The sequence below is a fragment of the Drosophila bipectinata genome, chromosome 3R, assembly GCF_030179905.1.
Source record: "Drosophila bipectinata strain 14024-0381.07 chromosome 3R, DbipHiC1v2, whole genome shotgun sequence".
NCBI classification, from domain to species: Eukaryota; Metazoa; Arthropoda; class Insecta; order Diptera; family Drosophilidae; genus Drosophila; species Drosophila bipectinata.
The window spans coordinates 20741698-20762710 of NC_091739.1; the positions used below are offsets into that span (position 1 = coordinate 20741698).

The 21013-nt window shown below is 47.6% G+C and overlaps 2 protein-coding genes across 9 annotated transcripts; both read right to left on the reverse strand.

The window, feature by feature from the left end:
- Positions 1–20281, reverse strand: LOC108121597 (microtubule-associated protein futsch). 8 transcript variants are annotated; one of them, XM_070282129.1, is made up of 11 exons: positions 20098–20280; positions 19699–20042; positions 12403–12722; positions 10734–10859; positions 10558–10677; positions 10098–10489; positions 9426–9626; positions 3038–9368; positions 2882–2965; positions 2348–2812; positions 1–476 (listed from the first exon to the last, which is right to left on the reverse strand). In XM_070282129.1, exons 1-11 carry the CDS (start codon positions 20100–20102, stop codon positions 336–338), a joined length of 8529 nt encoding a protein of 2842 aa, XP_070138230.1. In that variant the 5' UTR covers positions 20103–20280; the 3' UTR covers positions 1–335. The 8 variants fall into 8 exon arrangements, with proteins under 8 accessions (XP_070138230.1, XP_070138229.1, XP_070138225.1 ...); XM_070282128.1 differs by having other exon boundaries at positions 2882–9368; XM_070282124.1 differs by having other exon boundaries at positions 375–2812; positions 20098–20281.
- Positions 20282–20284: 3 nt separating this feature from the next.
- LOC108121594 (piercer of microtubule wall 1 protein) lies at positions 20285–20978 on the reverse strand. The gene is made up of 2 exons (XM_017235811.3): positions 20741–20978; positions 20285–20681 (listed from the first exon to the last, which is right to left on the reverse strand). The coding sequence occupies exons 1-2, from the start codon at positions 20877–20879 to the stop codon at positions 20476–20478; spliced, it is 345 nt and encodes a 114-aa protein (XP_017091300.1). The 5' UTR covers positions 20880–20978; the 3' UTR covers positions 20285–20475.
- Positions 20979–21013: the final 35 nt, after the last annotated feature.

Sequence of the window (21013 nt, forward strand, 5' to 3'; positions counted from 1 at the left end):
TTTTCGTCAATATTTTCGATTTATTTCAAAACTTAAAACCATTTAACAATTTTTAATAAAAATATGTTTGCTACTTGTATGTTTTTTCCAATTTGTTAGTTTTTCGAACGTTAACAGAAATGCTTTACAAAGGTCTTAACAAGAAAACGAGCAAGGATTTGAAACACAATCGGTAACGAAATTCCAAGAGAACAATATTAATATTGAATTTAGTGTACATTTTGTATAAACTGAAGCCGTTATCGTACTTTCTGCCTACTTAACAATAGCGTTTCGGGAGGACTAAGGTGCTCTTCTGCTCTTCTGATTCCGAATCCGAATCCGCCACCTGCTCCTCATATAATTTTTCTAATCGTTTTGATTAATTGTCGAGTCCGCTGCCTGGCGTGATATTTGTTTTTATAGGCGTTTGCATTCGGGTTTGTCTGCTTATTTGGTAACTTTATCGGGGCATTTGCATAATTGAACTTCAACAACTGCAATCGGTATATGAGTCGGTATAACTATATCGTTCAATACATGGTTTCATTTTCTATACGAGGCAATATTGGGGAACTAATTCGCGGCTCGTGTCAGTCAGTTAACATAATTGCATGGTTCGCGTCCCGACCAACTCGGCCCAAAATGCACTGAGAGATATTGGTAATATAGTGTAGTGATCCGTTGCCCAGATCGTGTATTAATATATATAATTCGAAGGAGTGTCTAAGTTAACGCTGAAAAAAGTTGGAATAACACTTCGACCGCCTTGCATCTGGTTACAGTTTTCGCTAGCCATAATTGTAGTTGTAGATATATTATATATATTAATATGTATATAGATTGTATAAAAATCTTTTCAGATCAGAGTGAGTGATCAGTGACGCGCTGGTGCTGTCGGATGTAGATGAGGTAAGTTGCAAGAAGCCAAATGGTTTGGTGCAAGAGTAGCTTGAAAGTAAGTTTCCGATTCGCAAGGTTCTTTATATTATAGAGATACATTACTATATAGTATTATAGGGAGCGTGCCCTAAAACTGTTGATAAACGTAGGTAATATTAACTGTATATATATTGCTTAGCAAGAGCTGGCACATTCGCTGGGAAAGAAGATTATCTAACGCCAAGAACACTGTTCAAAAAACTAAGTATTTAAGGCCTCTGCTCTCCGAATTTTCCGATTCTCATTCCTGATTTTAGATGATTTTCCGTCCAGCGTGATCCATTTGAGCTTCAATAGGGATTATTTTAAAAGATCTTCCGAGAGGTTAATGCTATCTTATGGACAACCTTGGTTAACGACTGATGTGTGTGATTCCCTATGGCTTTTCCGGGTCTTTGCCGAAGTTTGAGGTGAACACGCTCTTGAACTGATACTGGCCCAGGGGAGAGGCACTCGACCCACCTAGAGCAGGGCTGCTGCCAAGCGGCTCCCTCAGGGTGAAGGACATCATGGGATTGTAGACGCCCGTGGAATGGGTCAGGGAGCTGGACGTGGTCACTGGGGTGCTGGTAATGGGATCGCTCAGCCGAGTGGAGAACGAGCTGCTGAAGCAGTAGGGCACATAGGATGAGGCGGGGGTGGCAGAGGATGTGGTGGTGCTGAGACAGGATGTGGCTGGAGAGGATCGAAGGTCCGAGCAACTGGCCCGGGGAGAAGTGGCGGAGCCCGAGATGCCAGAACTTCCACTCAAGTAGGAGTAGTTGCTGCTGGAGGGCAGCGAAAAGGAGGTGCCCCCATAGCTGCGGGACATAAATGAGGCGGTGCTAAAGGCAGTTGTTGTGGTGGTGCAGGATGGTACTGAAGTGGTGGTGCTACTCCTGGGGAACTCCATCTCTGAGCCGTAGCTCTTGGCCGGCACCGAGGGGGAAACTACGGGCGAGCGGCTGGGCGGACGGGAGCGCTCAATCTTCTTTTCCGTGAGGAACCGGTCATAGAAGGTGGAGGTCACGGTGGTGTGGCGGATATCCAGCTTGGCGGGCTGATAGACAGGTGTGGAACTGGCGCCTGCACCACCAATGGGTCGGTAAGGGTCGTAAGGCTGGCGGTAGGGCGATACGGGCCGGGGAAAGCTATCTGTCGAGGCTCCTGCTCCTGCTCCCACTCCTAATCCCGTCCCTGTTGTCCCTGCCGGATCAGGATCTGTGTAGTGACGTGGTGTGGCTCTAACTGCGGTGGATCGTGTCTCGTAGGGGTGGCTGAGCGGTGTTCGACAGGCCGAGCGTCGGGCGTCCTCCGCGTACTTGGCGCAGGTCTCTTCTAGTTGTCTATCTACTTTGTGGTGGTTAAACCCGGTTAAACTACTCCCTCCACTTAGTTCGCTACGATTATCCGTTAAATAATTTGGCAACAAGTTATCACGTCTTACCCTACTGCTCTCCCGCTCCCTACGCTGCGCCTCCTCCTCTTCTTCCTCTTGGCGCCTCCTTCTCGGCGACACCTCCCTGCTGAGCTCCCTGTGCGATCGATGGTGCAGTGGGCTCTGATCCCGTGCCCGCAGCGGACTCTGTCGCGAGTCCTCCGATCCCAGAGACCGGTGCTCGGAGGTGACTCGAATAGAGGGCGCGTAGTCACGGCTTCTGCCCCTGCTCTCGCTCCTACTGTGGCTCCTCAGGTCCTCGAGGGAGCTCTTCTTGCTGGAAAAGTGCAGCGAGTCCGAGAAGAGGGAGTCGATGTACCGCTGGCACTTCTCCTTCTGGTAGGGCTTCTCCTCGCACAGCGTGTCGATGGACTTAATGGTGTTCTTAATGGAGCTCAGGCGGTCGTTGATGTTCTCTCCGGTTCGCAGTGGCACGCCTGTGTGGGTTCCAGTTCGGGTTATGGGAGAGGTCTCCTAAAGGTTGAGAAGGTTTATAAGAGGGTTCTATAAAGGGAATTGAAATCTATAGCCTACAAGACTTACCCTCATGAGGCGACTCCCCAGGGCATCCAAACCCTCCGAGCTGTTGGCATAGCTGCGAGTGGCCGACGGCTGATCTGCAAGAGTCTTCTTAAGAATACGTTGAAGGATTTTAGTATTCTCTCTCAAACAGTCCAAAACCAAATTATTGTAGCTAACCATTCGATCGCTGGATGTGCGCTGCCTCCGGGGCGGAGACTCCTCGAAGCGGTCCTCGTCTTCGTCCTCGTCGCGAAAGCGGATGACCTTTGGGCTGGTGGGGCGGTGATAGTGGGTGGTGACACCGTCATCCAAATCGTCTCGGCGTAGGGCGGACTTGGGTGTGGTGGCGCCCTGGCGGCGGGGACTCTGCTCCCGGGACTTGGCCGCCCTGAACTCTTCGTATGAGAGCGAGGGAGAGATCACGTCCTTCAGCTTTTGATTGAATGCTTTGTAGTCCTTTTGGGTCTTAAAGTCGAACTTGTGGTCCTGTTCCAGCAGGCGGATGCGCTCCTCGAGCTCCTCGGCAGTGGGCGGTTCCGGCCGACCGGGCGATCCGACCAGCCGCTCCAGGTTGTGAACAGGTGTCCTGGGCTTCTGATTATCACGCAACTTTTGCCTTTTCATGTCCTCGATGGTGGGAGACCTGGATCGGGACTTCGGCCGGGATCTAGATGGCGACTTCAGTTTGTCGTCCAGGACTCTTATTCTGTGCTCGAGCTCGCCCGTTGTGGGAATCTTGCTCTCGTCTGGACTGGGCGACAGCAGCAATTCAAGTGGATGAACGGCAGGCTTTCGGTTGGGATCGTTCATGCGCTTGGCCAGGTTCTCCTTCGACTTGGATCGCACCAGGTCAAGCACCCTGTACTTGTACTCCAGGTCGTCGGAGATGGGCAGATCATTGGGATGGGGCTGGCGTCGTGCCGGGGACGTATAAGGACTCTTTGCGGGAGTCTTTGGTTCTGACGTCCGGGTCGGCGAGGAGTGCGGAGTCTTCTTACGTTGTCGAGACGGCGAAGTATAAGGCGACTTTGCGGACTTGCTCCGCGAGGGAGAGGTGTAGGGAGATTTACTTGCTACCTTCCGGGCAGGACTACGTGAGCGATCCCTGGGATTCCGTGTCTCCTCCGGTTCGACAGAAACTTCCTCTGTCACTGGGGGTTCTTCGTCGTCCAAGCCCTTTCCTTCGCAGAGCTCTAGGTACTTGTTCAGGTCCTTTTCGTGGGAAAGAGAGTACTGCAGCTTGATCTTTCGCTCAATCTCGTTCAACCGCTGCTCCACATCGATCTTCTCCACATCTTCGAGCAACTTTATCTGACGTTCCAGGGATCGGAAGCGAGCCTCCAGTTCCTTTGTGGAGGGCAAGTATGCTGTTTTCCTTTTCAGGTGATGCTTCACGGGATTCGGTCCCCAATCATAGTCTTCTCCAGGCTCTTTGGGCTCTTCACTTTTGTCGTCCTTAGAGGCTTGGGGCTTTTCCTTCTCCTCCGGCTTTCCGCTGGTAAAGTCCTCAATTTCCTTGGTAAGATCGGTGATGGCCTGGGCCTGATCGGCCTGTTCGGCTTGCTCAGCACTGGGCTTAGCTTCCGCCCTTATCAATCGACCGTCTTCGGATTTAATCAAGTTCCTGTTCTGCAGCTGCTTTTCCAGTGCTTGGAACAGGCCCTCCAGTTCCTCAGTGTTGGCTCTGGTGAGTCGTCGAACTCTCGACGCTCTCGGTTCGTTGTCCATGAGGAGTACTACGGTCTTGTTGTTGGGATCTATGGAACCCAAGTCACAGCAATCTTTGTTCGCTTCGCTTTCCTTAGTTTTGATTGTTTCACATTTTGCTTCCTTCTCTTTGGAAGAATTTCCCTTTTCTACCTTGGAACTATCCTCTTTATCAGCGGAAGCGGAAGCAGGAGTATCTTCTTTAGAACTTTCGAGCTTCTTTTCTTTCGGAGTCTCCTCAGTTTTCGGCTTTTCAGATCTCGAGGGTGACCTTTGAGATTTGGTTTCTTTCGGAGCTTCCTCAGTTTTCTGTTTTTCGGATCTCGAGGGCGAACTTTCCGCAACTTTCGTTTCTTTCGCTTTTGATTTTACCTCCTCGGGTAAGGATTTTTTGTTTTCTGATGGAACTTTGCTGTCAATGGAGGGTTCTTTGGCAGTTTCAGTTTTCGGAACTAAAGGCTCTTTATTCACTTCTGATTTCTGAACGGGTTTTTCAGATTCCACTTTCAATGAGTCTTTTTTGGTGGCTTCCTCTGATTTTTCAACAGGTTTTTCCGAAAGTTCTTTTGGTTCTTTTTGACCAGCATCAACTTTGCCTGGAGCCTCTTTTTCTGACTTGGCTGGTTCTTTTTCTATAGCGACTTCCTTTTCTCTGGCCTGAGCCCTTTCTTCGTTCTTCAGGGTCTTGGTCTCCTTAGCAGCCGCGGGCTCTAAGTTTGTGTCCTTGACAGGTTCGACCACCTTTTCGATTTCGTCGCTTTTTACGTGCTGATTGTGAGAATTCTTTTCAACCTTCTTCAGGGCATCGGTGTCCTCCGGCTTCTCTGGCTTATCCTGTGGAGGCCGCTCAGGTTCTGAGACCACAGCGCCATTCTTGGCCCGCTCTTCCAGAAGCTGCTGCTCTAGGACTTCCAAGCGTTTCCTCAAATCTTCTGTGGGCTTGGGCTCGCTCTTGGGCTGTTTGGATTCCCCATCCTTGTTCAGGAGCATCTTGATGTTGATGCTTATATTGATTGGCTTGTGGGCATCCACCTCCTCCAGGTCCCCGATGTTCTGTGTGTACCGTACCAGCTCCTTGCCAGTGGCATCGATGGTTTCGGTACTCAGCCTGCGTGGGGAACCGCTATCATCGCTCTTGGGCGCGGCTCCTGCCTTCTCCCGTTCCCGCATAGCCTCCAGGAGCTTCAAGCTGTTTTCGCTCAGCTGCTTCTCCAGTGCTAGGACCCGCTCCTCCAGCTGATCCTTGGCCTGACGGGAGGTGCTCGGCTTGTCGTCGTCGGAGGGCGTCCTGACTCTCGATGCAACTTCGGAATCACTTGCACAGCGCTGCTTGTAGAACTTCTTGTACAGCTGCCTCTCTAGGAACTGCAGCCGGTTCTCCAGATCGGCCCTGGAGGGCAGGTCGGAGAACCGGCGCACCATGCGCTGCTGCTGACAGGGCAGGTAGTAAGCCGTGTTTGCAGGTGCTTCCGAGGTCTCATCGCCCATGGGCGGGGGTCGTTGCAGTAGCTTCCTCTGTTTCTTCTGCGGATTAATCTGACTTGGCCGGAGGTTCTCCTCGCCCGGAGACTTGCCTCCCATCTTTCTCTGCAGCTCGGCTATCAGAGCCTGTTGGTGGTGGAGAACGGGCTCGGACAACGCGGGAGGAGGAGGTGGAGGCGGAGGGGGCTCTGGAATATGAGCCTCTATGGCCACGTCCTTTGACTTTCCGCCGCCTTGCAAGGCTTCAAAGCGACTTTCCAGATCTTCTGTGGACGGTGGTGCCTTTTTCGACTCCTCGCCAGACTCGGAGATCACCTCCTGCTCAATCCTCTCCAGAGCTTCTATCACAGATTCGGTAGGGGCTCCAAAATGGTTTTTGCTGCTCATACGGCGTTTCAGGCTCTCGTAACGTTTCTCTAGGTCCTCTGTGGAAGGTGGCTCGGAAGCCCTTCGCTTTCCCAGGTCCTGTTGGACGTTCTTTTCTTTTTCGGAGGTTTCTTGGGCGTTTCTCAAATCGGCGGTGTCCACCTCCTCATGAGCCTGATCTTTTACCTCACTTTTGGTTGGTCCTTTCACCAAAGCTGAATTGACTTCGTTGATTTTGTCTTCAAAGGACTTGATGGACTTGGGCTTCTCGTCGGTAGCCGTTTGGGAGCTTTCTATTTCCTTAGAGGGTTTATGTTTCCCAGTTGACTTTGTTTGCTCCGGCTCTTTGTTTGTCTCCAGGTGGGTGGAGCTCAACTGTTTCTCCAAAGCATTGAAGCGCTTCTCAAGTTCCTCTGTGGATGGCGGAGACTTTTTTGAAGTTTGTACTGCCTTTTCAGACGACTGTGACTTTTCTGTAGGTTCTTTCTCGGATTTCTTTTCTGGTTTTGTTTCATCAGAGTCCTTTTTATGGCGTACCTCCTTGGTGACATCAGTTTTCTGCCCTTCTGGGGCTGAAGAGGTATCCTCAGAGTTAGCCTTTTCCGGTTTTGAATTTTCCTTTTTTTCTGATTGATAAGGACCGGGTTTCTTTGTGGGACTGTCTTTCTGGGGAGTTTTAGGAGATGATCTCTTTGGTTCACTGTCGCTTGCTTTCCTTTGTTTCGGAGGTAGATTTTCCTCTTTGGAATCGGTTTTGGGAGTTGCATTGGATTCTTTTGCCTCAGATTCTTTTTTAGCACGCTCTTCAGTTTCATCCGGCTCTTTTGAGGCACTGGTGTCCTTAGAACCTTCGTTCTCATCAGGTGGCTCCTTTTTAGTCTTGGCCGGACTACTCTTTTGAACACTCATCTTTCGCTCGAGGGCGTTGAATCGATCCTCCAACTCGGCAGTGGATGGAAGCTTCTTAAGACGAGGCTTCTCCTCTGTGTCCTCCTCCTTTTTCTTTTTCTCGCCTTCACTGGATTCGTTTTTGGCTGTAGATTCCCTGCTCTCTGCTTCAGTTTCTTCTGACTTGTGCAATTTGCTGGTCTTCTCGCTATCCTCTTGCTCTTTCGAGCCACTGCCCCGGGACGGTTCATCTTCGTCTTTGAGATCAATTGGGGCTTTTGAAGAGGACTCACTGGAGCTGAGTTGCTTGGTTAAGGCATTGAATCGGGTTTCGAGATCTGCGGTAGAGGGAATGCGTTCGGACTTATCCTGAAAGTCTGCCTCCATATCTGAAAGATCCTTGCTGCGTTGCTTCTCGGCACTCAGCTGTTTCTCCAGGGTATGGAAGCGTTCCTCCAGAGTAGCTGTGGTGGGAATGTACTTGGATGGCGCCCGACTATCCCCGATGGCCTGCTCCTGGCTGATTCTCCGCTCCAACGCTTGGTAGCGCTCCTCGATTTCAATGGTGGACGATCGAGTCAATGTCCTTCGGCGAGGATCTCTTCTTTTCCGTTGGGCGCTGCTCAAGCTACTCACACTAGGGGGCGGAGGAGTATACTCTTCAACCTTCTCCCCTATCGTCATGCTGAGAAGCTCCTTGTAGTCGTCCTTGTTCTCACCGGGAATGTTGTCGTCTCGAATTTGAGGCACTTTACCGTCATCTGTCAGAGGATGTGGCGGCACCGGCTTGTAGTCCAAACTATCCCCACTCTGGCCCTCCACATTCGCCCTTTGCTCCAAGAAGACCGAGCTGGTGTCCGTTTCCTCGTCGTTGAGCGAATAGGATAGCTCCAGGCGACTGGGACGCTCCACACTATTGACCCTCTCGAAATACTGATTAGTTACTCCGTCATCGAGGAGGGTTTCTGCTGCTTTTTCCTTTTCTATGGGGGTCAGCGGCAAAGGACTAATGGAGGTCATACCGGGTACTTCGCTATCTTCGGGGTAGGGTTTCAATGGTTCCAACTTATAGCTGACTGAATCAAGATCCCTGTCGAAGGCAAAGCGACCACTTTCAGTGGCACTGTCTTCTCCCATGTCTCCCGCGTCTTGCCCCACGTCCCTCTCCTTTTCATCCCCACTATCCGCACCCATTAGCATGAAAGGAATCTCGTGGCTGCTGGGCGCCCAAGATTTGGGTCTCTGACGTTCCAGACTAGACTCCCTGGATTGCTCTTTAAGAACCTTCCGCGCCAGCTTAGCCTTGTGCTTGGGACTTTTCTCAATAGACTTGGGGTCATCGTCGTCGCAAAGACTTGTATCCGTGCTGGATCCACCTCCTGCCGCTGCTCCCCCGTTTCTAGCCGGCTCCTGCTCACCATCACTGTCCTCGCTGTAGGAGGAGCTGTCGCTCTTCCCAAACCTAGTGCGGAGTTTCTGGGTTTTCATGGAGGTCACGTCAACGCCCTCGCGCATCATAGCCGCCCGGTCCGCCTTGATCTCCTTCCAGGTGAGACTGTCGCGCCTTCTCCTGCTGGTGTCCGTGTCCCTCCAGAGCAGGGTCTCCCCGCGACGCAGCTGCTTCTCCGCCGGCTTTGTTTGGTGGAGCACAGCTGGTAGAGAAGGCTTCCGTGCAGGAGGAATGGCGCCCAGGGGGGCACTCACCCGTTTGCCTTTGTTGGTAACAATGGCTGGGCGACCGAGGAGCAGTTGATTCACAGGCACTGTCGCGGATGGGGCGGTGGTCGGAGTTGGCCCTGATCCTTGCCGCGCCGCTGTGGAACACGCCGCAGTCAGGATGACGTGAGCCTGCTTCTGGCGCTCCCTCAGCCGGTCGTACTGCTTCTTCAGCAGAGAAATGTCCAAGGCCAGTCGGTCCTTTTGCTCCGCTTGCTGTTTGCCCGCCACAGTCGATGCCGGCGCCGCGGGTCCCACCGATCCTCGTCTGCCCCAGTTCAAGCCCCAAACTGTAGCCACCGCCATGCGCTCCTCGTCCGAGTGAGTGTCCTCCTCGTCGTAGTACAACCTTTAAGAGAATTCACAATGAGATTATTGGATTTAAGATTATTTCCATAATACTCACTGCAATCCCTGTTTATGGCGCAGTGGGGCTATGTTGTAGAGATGCTTATCCCTCAGCTTCCGAAGATCTTCAATGGGTCCTAGCTTAACCACTCGCTCTATGAGGCCATTGGAGTCTACCAGGTGACCGTTGAGAAGTTCGCTCGAGTAGGAGCCCATCTTTCCATAGAACTCATCAGCCGAGCGGACACTGAGAACACGCCTGGAAAAAAGGACAATAAAATTAAAGCTAGTTATTATAGTTAAGTATTGACCCGATATCCTTGAAAAACATTTTCCCTCTTTAGTTTCCATGGTTCAATGTCTTTTAGATTGCCAAAGCATGTCGACACAACAATTTAGCAAAACTTGTTTTCCACAGACCCCCATAAAAAGTTTTCACAACAACGACAGAACATAAAATTCTTTACCCCAGATATCCCCAAATTGTATTCGCAAAAAGCGCGAAAAACTCTTGCCAAATTCCAGCAGCCTTGACACGAATTCTCGCCTTGCATTGCGCCATCATGGCGATTGTTGGTATAACCACCCACTCACACCCACCCAAAGCCTGTTTAGAAAAGCAGACTGACTGCACTTGAAGAAAATAAGGGGTTTAAGCTGGTTCATATCTCATATCTTAGAGATTGGTTATCCTATACTAAATTATCCTTACTAAGAAGCTTGTACTTACTCTTCGAGCAAACTCCAGAGGACGAGGGCGGTGCGCAGAAGTACGTCGCTGCCCTCGATGAGCACCAGGTCCCAGACGCGCAGGACGCAGGACATGGGCAGGCAGGTGCAGAACATGGTGAGAAACCACTGCATGGTGAAAACGTTCGTCAGCGGCGGCTCGAAGGCATTCTCCACGGGACCCTGCAGCCTTTGAAGGTGCTTGGCCAAGCGGGGCAATCTGGTTTGCATCAGCTCACGGAACACGCCCATATCCGCCTGAAGGCCGCCCATTGAGCCGTAGAAGTAGCCCGTGGGCAGAACACCCTCCACCAGGTAGATCATGACCTTCATGGACTCCTCCTCTTCCTTGTCCATAACTTGGAGAATGAGGGCACCCAGCATGTTGAAGCCCTGAGGGAAAAAACAAGCACGCGGTCTCAAGTACGATGGTAACTAGGTACCCTATTCTCTCCACTCACCTGGCAGTAGCCAACCTCGGGGTTGTAGCGTGCATAGCCGAGGAGGATGCGTTTAAGCTTGGCCTGGTTGATGGAGCCCGCGGGACCGGTGCACAGATTTGACCCCGTGCGATGAAGGTCCTGAAAAAGAAAAAAAGTGTCACAGCCAGAGTCTAGCTGGGAGTCCGTGGTCTCACCTTGACGATTTGGATGCCCAACTCCTCGTCGTCCTCGCGCCATTCCTCGCAAAAGCACTTATCCCGCTGCTGTGCCCAGTCCACGTTTTTAGACTTAAGGTACTTGTCCGCCAAAGACAGCCACAACTGGAATACAAATTAAACATTATTTTAAACCTTTGTAAACCTTGAAGGGCGATAGTAGTAAGGCGATTCGTATAAGAATTTTATTAAAAGACTCATTTATTAGAATACAAAACTTGAAAAAAATTCGCATCTTTTGCGACTATCTTCAAAAATACTAAAGTTGGAAGTTTTACTAAATACCTAAAACTTCTTCCGATTGTTCAGCTATACGGAATCTATATGATTTAGGCGAGATAGAATCTGTAGGAACTTCCCACTTGATATCTTCAAAAACATGAATGACCCCATTTCCGAAAGTTCAGTTATATGGGAGCTATAAGGAAACGACCCAGAGAGATGACTAAATCTTCCCCAATTCTCATCCGATTCTCAAGGGGAGTACCTTAAACGATTTTTAAATCGATTCTCCGCCATTCTGCATCAAAATCGTGAGACAAAATATTTTTTACATTTTTTGTCCATTTTTATGATGCATCCCTTGAAAATGTGGTTTTCCCCTATAGGCCCCACAGGGATGGCTATATCTTCTCCAATTCTCATCCGATTCTCAAGGGGAGTACCTTAAACGATTTTTGGATCGATTTGCCACCATTCTGCATCAAAATCCCGAGCCAAAATATTTTTTAGATTTTTTGTCCATTTTTCGTAATGGGATCCCACGGAAATGGGGTTTTCCCCTAAAGGGTCCACAGTGATGGCTATATCTTCTCCAATTCTCATCCGATTCCCAAACGGAGTACCTTAAACGATTTCTAGATCGATTCTCCACCATTCTGCATCAAAATCCTGATACAAAATATTTTTTAGATTTTTTGTCCATTTTTTGTAATGGGATCCCTCAGAAATGGGGTTTTCCCCTATAGGGTCCACGGTGATGGCTATAACTTCCCCATTTCTCATTCGATTTCCAAGCGGAGTACCTTAAACGAATTCTTGATCGATTCTGCGCCATTCTGCATCAAAATCCTGAGACAAAATATTTTTTAGATTTTTTGTCCATTTTTCGTAATGGGATCCCTTGAAAAAGGGGGTTTTGCCCTATAGGGTACACAGTGACGGCTATAACTTCCCCATTTCTCATTCGATTTCCAAGCGGAGTACCTTAAACGATTTCTAGCTCGATTCTGCACCATTCTGCATCAAAATCCTGAGACAAAATATTTTTTAGATTTTTTGTCCATTTTTCGTGATGGGATCCCTTGAAAATGTGGTTTTTCCCTATGGGCTCCACAGTGATGGCTATATCTTCCCCAATTCTCATCCAATTCCCAAGCGGAGTACCTTAAACGATTTCTAGATCGATTCTGCGCCATTCTGCATTAAAATCCTGAGACAAAATATTTTTTAGATTTTTTGTCCATTTTTCGTGATGGGATCCCTTAAAAGTGGGGTTTTGCCCTATAGGGTCCACGGTGATGGCTATATCTTCCCTAATTCTCATTCGATTTCCAAGCGGAGTAGCTTTAACGATTTTTAGGTAGATTTCCCACAATTCTACATTAAAATCCTAATCAAAATCCTGTAATATCAATTTAAAGCTCACCTTGCGTCGAAATTCCGGGGGTGTTCCTCCGGGCAGCCGAGCCACCAGCTTCATGGCATGGAGCCACTGGTTATAGTCCGAGGCGGCGTCATCATCGGGGGCTTTGCCGGTGCCTGCCGCGGAGGGGGCAGTGGGAGTGCTCCCGGATCCTCCGCCGTTGCGGGTCAGCATGCTGGTGCTCTTATGCTTGCTACCGGGGAAGGAGGTGCTGCCGCCGAGGATGGTGCTGCGGTTGGTGGTGCTGCTGGTGGGCGAGGTTATGCTAATGGCTTTCTGTGGCGGTGGTGAGAGGCTAAAACGCATTTTAGGCTGTGCATCGTCTGCAAAAATGAATGGTAAAAAAGATAAAGAATTTGTTTTGGGTCTTTGGCTAACAGCTCTATTCTCTGTAGGTAAAAAGGATCTCTCCACTCGCGGTTGGCCCGCATCCTCAGCACTTACAATATCCGTGCAGTATGCAAACTTTACAAAATAATTATGGTTATTCGTTACAAACATTAGATTCGATATAGAGTTAGTAGTCGAGCGCGAAAAGAGAAAAGAAGAAAGAATACAAAAGATTTATATATTTAGGTTCGAGTATTATATTCAGCTAAGTAGACACTTAATCAATCGGTGCTCTGATCCGAATGGGAGATGGTTCTTGGGAGCGAAGCGAAACGAAATGAAGCATGCGATTCGAGGATGCAATTTGTGCTTCATCCTTGCTAGAAATCTCAGTGAAATCCGAAAGACACAACCGAGCAAGTGTCTCTGTGTTAAATTGACCATGACATTTATTTCGCTTGACATGTGGGATGGAGGATGTGGTGGGTGAGGATGGGTCCTGTCGTGTGTCGTACAACATAGTTAGCTGCTTGCCGGAGATCCATGCGCCATGCTGACATTCTGACACGAGAACAATATCCCCCGGCTCAACTTTATCGCCTCCTTGGCATCAGAAATCTCCTCCACACACATGACATACTCAACATTAAAGGTCAAGTTAATAAAAAACGAGTAACAACATAACATAATCAGCTAAAGGCGACACTAATATACCCTGCTCTACACTCTCAGAATAAACATTTTTAATCAAAATTGTTAACGTTTTCTTTATAAAAAGCCTTTAGAGTGTATGTCCGTATAAATTATCATATCTTTGGGCAGGGTATAGAAATTATGTTCCCGACCGAAGGAAATATAGCAGCATAAATTCAGGTTGCGTTTGATTTAAGTTTTTTTTTTGCCCCTAAATCAATATTTTTTGCAGGCTGCGCATTTGAATGGCCTCGTGTGGGCGATAGAAGCCCGCTCTTTACGGCTGATAATTTGATTTCCGTTTTATTTTTTACTTCTGTTGCGTGTTTTCAGGGGCTTATCAGGCTCGAGCAGCTCGGGCGGGACGTGAGTTTAATTTTAAGGCCAAAATCTGTTTTGCTCTCGCAAGCTTATGTTGAGGAATAAAACCGGGGATTGGAATGCGTGGAAATAAATTTCCGTTTTAAAGAATTCCTCGGGAAATTGGTGTAATTGTTTGCCTTGAAAGCATTGCTTTGTGGATATGGAAGGAAAAGGCACTAAAATTGTTTGCGAAAACAATGGTCTTACTTAACCATCTCTCGGGCTAAGGTACGGTGGAGCTTGGCTAAATAAGTAACTTGGAAGTTTGAGATATTATTAACATAATAAAGGATTATAATGTAACTACAATTTTATCCACAGTTTCTTTCTAAAATTGTGTTGATTTAACGTTAACTGGAAAAGTTATCCTTAGTTATGATAAACTGTCATTCTTCCTGATTGCCTGGCCTTATTTACATACTTATGCAAATCCACATATATGGGATGCTGTCCTGGGATGTTTACTCCTTCGAAGGAAGGCATTTGTATAATGAAGAGGCAGTTAGAAATTGCCAAAGTTAAAGCTTAGCAAACATCGGCTTGTTTACTTCCTCAGCGAATGGGAGAGCAGTATCCTCGCAGAAGGAGCTCGATGTTTGTGTGCTGAGCTTTTTTCGCATCGCCCCCCCAAGTATGGAGACCCAGACCCTGGCTAATGAAATAATAATTGCGCCGACTCTTATGTAATGGGCTCTCCAACTCCGTACCAATTAGGCGCCGGACGTAAAGAATGCTTTACGGCCGACGAGGATAGACATTTAGCCACGGGGGCTCATATTTTTTGCGTCGGCCCTGGCTCTGGCCAATGCATTTTGCATGAGAGATTTATGTGCGAACAGTGACACTTCTGTATTGTCCGCATGGGAGCGTAATTATTTTAAATTCGCCTGGCCAAGGACACGGGCTCCTGCAGATTCCGTTTTGGTTCAGTCAAGGCTGCTTCTGTCGGGAAAAATCTCACCAACTGCTGGGGCCTTGACCAGAATCTATATCTATACCGTAGCCAAAGTCACGTGCTTGCTGGCCATGTGTAGCTTTTCAAATGCTGGCTTAATGAGCCGCAAAAGCTGGCTCCTGTCAGCTACTTTTGTTGGTAAAGTTATGGTCGTATACCAACTATTCCATTGTGTTTGTAAATAAAAACTCCCCTAAAAAAAGAGTAAAAGTCAGCATAAATTGTTATTTCCTCACGCAAGATGCCAAGCAGTTCAAAAGAGATTCGCTTGGACTTTATATAAAGGCCAAGCTCCGTAAAAACAGACAGCTAAAGCCACGTACTTAAACCGTATTTATCCCTCGGGATGGGATGACCCGAAAATGAGGGTCTCCCTCCAATCTTCACTGCAGTTGAAGTCTCCGATGCGCCGGCACGTTGACACCCATTAGTGTCAATTTGAGCGGCTATATCTGCTAATGAATTCTCCGGGTGAGATGTATTCCAGCCTTAATGGTTCATTAAACTATTGCAGGGCTAAGTCCCGAAGCGGAGCGGCTTAGCGATTGCAGTTTCCAGACAAAAGCACTTCAGCACGCGATTATGCAAAAGAATAATGGGAAAGTGGGGTGAAAGGACGAGTGGTGCACAATCCTGCTTTTGATGGCTTACATGATTGCCCTCCGGGACCCTCCGCTGCAGTTTTCTTAATCTTCAGCTTAACTTTGATTGAATTTTGGCGCTACCCGGTAGGGACATCACGCATACGCCAGATGGGCCCGAATAAAAGCCAATCAATTTGCATTACAAAAACTGGAGGCTGCCTGTCAATTCCAATAAGCCCGCTTCTCAAAACTTAAGTGCACAGTATGTCCCTCCATTTTGTCTTTTTTTTGGAAAATTTTTCCGCTGCAGTGAAATAAGTTTGACGAGGGATCTGTGCCAGTGACAGGCGAGTTGGTTTTATTTCGCAAACTTTTGAAGAAGATGAGTTTTCTTCCTTCACGTTGCTGGTTAAATTTTATAGAAACCACTGTTATATAATAAAAGGCGGTGTGCCTTAAGGCTATGTGAGAGGTTTCTGACTTTAGATGTCCAAACATGTCTAACACCCACACAGGATACCTTGTCAACCTGTACCGTCATAAACTAACCGTCAGCGGGTGTAGAATAAACTGCGTCGCAGTAATTACAGTTTAATGGCGAAATGTGAGAGGTGCTGGTTCAAAATTGCTACACAAGGAAAAAAAAATTGTATATCAAAAACGCCAAAACCAAAGCAGGAAACGCGTGAAACAAAAACACCAGGAGGTGTACAAGCAACCCACGTGTGTTTAGAAAAATCACCAGAGCGTAAAATGATGGCTGAAAAGGTGAGAATAACGGGAAATGGTTAGGCAACAACAACAACTTGGCCAACATGCAACAGATGTATGTACATATTTACAAATGTGTGTGTATGCTGAGGCGGATGAGGGTGTAAAAAGTGACAATACAGCGATTATTGAAAGTGTGGCAGTAGATTGGAAAAAAACAAAGCGGGTTCACGTTTGAAAGGGAAAAGTGAAGTGAGCGCTGCCAGCGGATATGGATGAAACGGGTTAAATGGTGTCGAACGCCTCCTCCGAGCAGCGAAATAATGGAAATTTATGCAGGAAGGCGAAGGCAGGGAAGGCCCCTGCCCCGCGAAAAATGCAAATGTTAATTACAAGAGGCCGCCAAAATTAGAATGGTGCGCGCTTAGCATGAGTAATATGCCACGACTGCGGGGATGGGCAAGAGGGTGTCCTATTAGGGCGGACCTAGTTCTAAATGAGGCAGCTTTAAGATATACAAATTGAAAATCTATATAAAATTAATGAGCCCTCTCTAATGAATCTTAAACTCTGACTACATGCATACTTGGCGTATACGTAATTTCGTATTACTCATACGCCGCATTGGTCACTATTACGTTATATTTTCTGTTTCAAAGAAGGACTCGCAGCTGAATCTGAAAGAGGTCCACCCTAATCGCGATGTAAGCGTGCTTAAAGAGTATTGTATGAAATATGCATCAGCGTTTCTTGCCAACTTCTGGAGCATAAATTACCTTTTGGTTGTATTTTGTCGGTATTTTTGTTTTCGTAGTTGGTTAATAAATAATGGCAAACGAAAGAGAAAGACACACGGAAAAAAGAGAGAAGAGAACAGGTGAGTATTTGTCTTAAAACAAGCAAGTTATCGAAACTGGCAAAGCAAACGGCTTGTTTTGCTCTGCGAGGCGCTAGAAAACATTGAAAAGAGGAAATACATCGATCGACAGATACTTATTAGCAGGCCTATGGATAGTATTTAATTATCTGTATATGGGAGCATGAATTGTATTCACAAACGAGGCGGAATGAGTGTTGGTTTCGGCGGTGCGACATGGCTTGGGGAATAGTTACCCATGTTAAGTTAACGTGCGCCTGACGGTGTGCTATGATTTCTGCCACTGCCTTTGTAGTTGTCGTTAGTAGTAGTAGGTTAGTAGTAGTTGTTATTGTTGTGGGGATTCTCTATTTATGGTTTTACATTTTTGCATTTACGTTGTACTTGTTGTCGTTGTAGTATTAGATGTTGTTGTTGCTGTTGCTGTAGCTGTGGCCTATAGTATTATTTACACAAGATTTACATAAATACACAGATACACTTACACATACCATGCACATAGAGATATTTATATAGATACTATATAGACTTGGGTAGTGGTGGCATGCTGAAGTTGGTTATATAACATGGCCGAAGAAGACTAGGACTGCAGACTGGCGCAAACAGAAAAACAAACGTCATTGAAAAGTATTTTTTTCGCCTTGCTAGAGAACCCAAAGCATTCAACTCACACACACCCTCAGTATTTTAGGGAAAACCTTGAAAACTAAGCAATTGCAGACCCAGTTCTGTAACGCTGCTTCAGGTGACTGGGGGGCCCTGTCAAGGAAAGCACTGGACACAGAACGGTAACTTAATACCACACTTCAAAAAAAAAATTACAAGTTTTTAAGGAACTTTTTTAAAATACGGGGCTTCCTGTATCTCATATCTGATTCTTCCTAAAGAATGTATCCTTAAACCCTCAACTAAAGAAGTCCCTTACAGATTTCGTTGAGTGTAGCCATGCCATTGTACTACCGGTGGTGCATTCATCGATTCCCCTTACTGCTCTCCACCAACCAATGTCTTGACCCACTTTCTCTACTACGTTTAGGGCTAACCATTCTGGCCAAGTAATTACCAGTGAGCGGATTTCGTTTTGAAAATTTTATGCCGTTTAAATGTATAATTTCGCAGGAGCCAATGCTGCGTCCCAGGATAGTCGTTCGGTCTAATAATAAGACCTAATGCCCGGGATTGGTTTCGGGCAGAACGGTAAACAGGGCTTTAAGCCACGTGGTATGTAAATTGGGAAGGCAGCCTCAAGAACGGAAAGCTCTCGCTTTATTGAGTTTTCTATTTATATGGGAAATGGCAAGAGTTCTCATTCAATGGATTTTGACTTGGTTTGGCCCAGATATTCGGATTAACCTTCAACTCTTTGGCTGCCTGCTTTTGTGGGGCATTCTTCTGTGGTGGTCGTAGGGCATGTGCATGTATGTATGTACATAGTTATGCAATCCACAGGCAACTATTTTTTGCCAAACAAAGCCCGCCAGTTCGGGGGCCTTTTGCAGGGCGAGTGCTTGCCGAGCGTGACATGAATCATACTTAAACAACAATGGCAGCAAAAAGTGGCACCTCTGCACATCCGAAAAACACGGCCATATCCAGTGGGTGGTCAGTGGGCGTGGGTGGCATGTGTGTCCCGCTGTAACCCGGAAAGTAAGCCGACAGAGCCCGCGACGAGTGCTCCCGACAGGAAAGCGAATTAAAACGGCCGCCTGTTTTCCATTGCCTGCTTTTAGGCGGGCGCAGATTATAATTGCATTTATCGATCGATACAATTGCATTATTCCATCACGTGGATGTCGTTGCTGGAGATTCAATTAATAGGTGGTCTTCCTTGCGACCTCCTCGCTGTTTGCGTGAATTAAATAATAAATGAATAAGTACACTGTTGTGGTGGCACGCAACATTTTGCACGCGCTAGCTTTTATGGCTCCTGTTGTGGCTGCGGAATTTCTTCGAGCGATATCAAGGGTAACACTCACACTCTTACAATCTGACACACTCTTACAAGCAGGACAAGAGATGGCAGGGCCATAGAGAGAGCGGGCCATAGAGGGTCTGGAGGGGCACTAAACATAGATAAGACAGGCAAAAATGCTTTTGGAGGCCAGTCAGCAGCCATCAGCGACATCCGCACACGCTTCTTCTTCTTCCTCGTAACCTTTCCCCCACACACTACACTAACACTTGCATGCATACACTTACACATAGTAGAGCGTAGAGCGGCGAGTGTGTGTGTGTGTGTGTGTTGGCGAACCGTCAGACAGTCTCAGTGCTGCGCTCCGTGTCGTCATCAACTCAACCTCTCCCTTTACACACTCGCTTTCCCACCTGCTCTCCCCCACATCCACATCCACACCTACACAGACGCACACCCACTGGCCAGCAGAGTTCATTCAACAAAGCCACGGACACGGACTACACATACATGCACGTTGCGTGACGCTGGCGAGGGTTTTTCAGCGTTCTGCGACTTTCTGGCTTCTCCGATCCGCACTTCGCGAGGCACACAGCTGAGAGTTCCGCACTTGACTGAGGGCTTGGACTCGGAGCTGTAGCAACCGAGCCTCCAGCTGTCAGTGCGGAGTCGGCGCACTGCGTCCTGGCCAGCCACCAACCCTCACACACTGACAGTTTCTGCACTGCAAGAAATTTTCCGTGGTTCTTCAAGTTTAAAGCTAAGCTAAGATTTCCTTTTCTAAATTTTAAGCCTTTTAGATTCGAAAAAACCTTGGTTCTTTTCTCAAAAATATGGATTTCTGTACCCTCTAACCCCAGTGAATACTACTTACCACTCTCCACAACGAGCACAGCGGTGACAAACTCGCAGAGGACCTCTTGGTGACGGAGTAGACGGTCCCGCACGATAAGGACCTGCTCCAGGAGGTAGCCCAGCATCAGGATCTCCACCTTGAGGATGGCGCAAACGTCGATCAGCTTGAGCACGTCCAGGCGCTCCAGGGTGGAACGGTTGCCGGTCATGCCGCTGGCCAGACGGGCGAGCTGTCCTTTCGAATCTTTTGGGGAACGGCAGCGGAAGGCGGGATCCTGGCAACAGCGACGCAATTGGCGGGCCATCTGCTCCTGCCGGCCGTAGATGTCGCACAGTAATGCGTCGAGTAGCTTCTTGGTTTCGCTAGGGAGCTTCAGTCTGAAAATCTAGACACCCAAGGGTCTATGCTAATGCTCACCTCATTTTGCTGGATCGTAGATAAGGCTCAGTGGTCGGTGGTTCACTTTTAATTTAAACGGTTGCATTGGTCCCAGTTACGGTTACGGTTCTTCACTGGCTTTCTTTTATTTTTTCTTTTTTTGCTTTAATTTATTTTATAAAAAGTACAAAAGAACTGTTCAAATTAACATAATAATCAAAGGCACTGACATTTTACGGCAAGTGCCTGAAAACTTTATTTTTTACATTTCGAACTTTTACATCTGAATTATTTTTGGGTTTTTGTTTTTATAATTTGTAAGAATTTAGCTCTGAAGTTCTTAAGGAGGATTTATCACTTGTTGACCAGCGTAAAATTTGAAAATCGAATGGAAAATCATAAAACGAGGTAGAAACTTCAATAGAAAGTGCGATCCATGTGCGTGTTCAGGGAGAAATTGCGATACATTCCGAAACGAACCACTTCGTTGGAGAACTTCTGGGGCAGTGGATAGAAGCGTTTCGGAATGGTATAGACGTTGGGGGCATAGTAGCCGTACTCCGAGTTGCAGGTACGGTACATGGTGTTGGAGTCCGTTTCCACGCCATAACCCTTGAAGCTATCTGAGGAGAGGAACCAAAATAGTAGGATGAAGGGGAGAGCTTTCAGGATGGCTACTTACAGGGACACTTAATATCCTCGCGCTTGTGAAGATTCTGGTAGAGTTCAGCGGTTCTCACCACCGGCTTGCGCTTCTGAAACTTTGCAAACTCAACCTCCGGGTTGAAGGTCTCGAACTTGTCACAATATTGCTCGCACATTTTCGCAAGGGGCAGAATAATTTAAGGAATTGTTGAACGCTTGGTGTGTGTAGGTCTACAAGCCGATAGATAGTGCCTGTTACCTATTGAACAAACAACACACTCTGGACAGCTGTCAGCGAGGTTGCTATGTT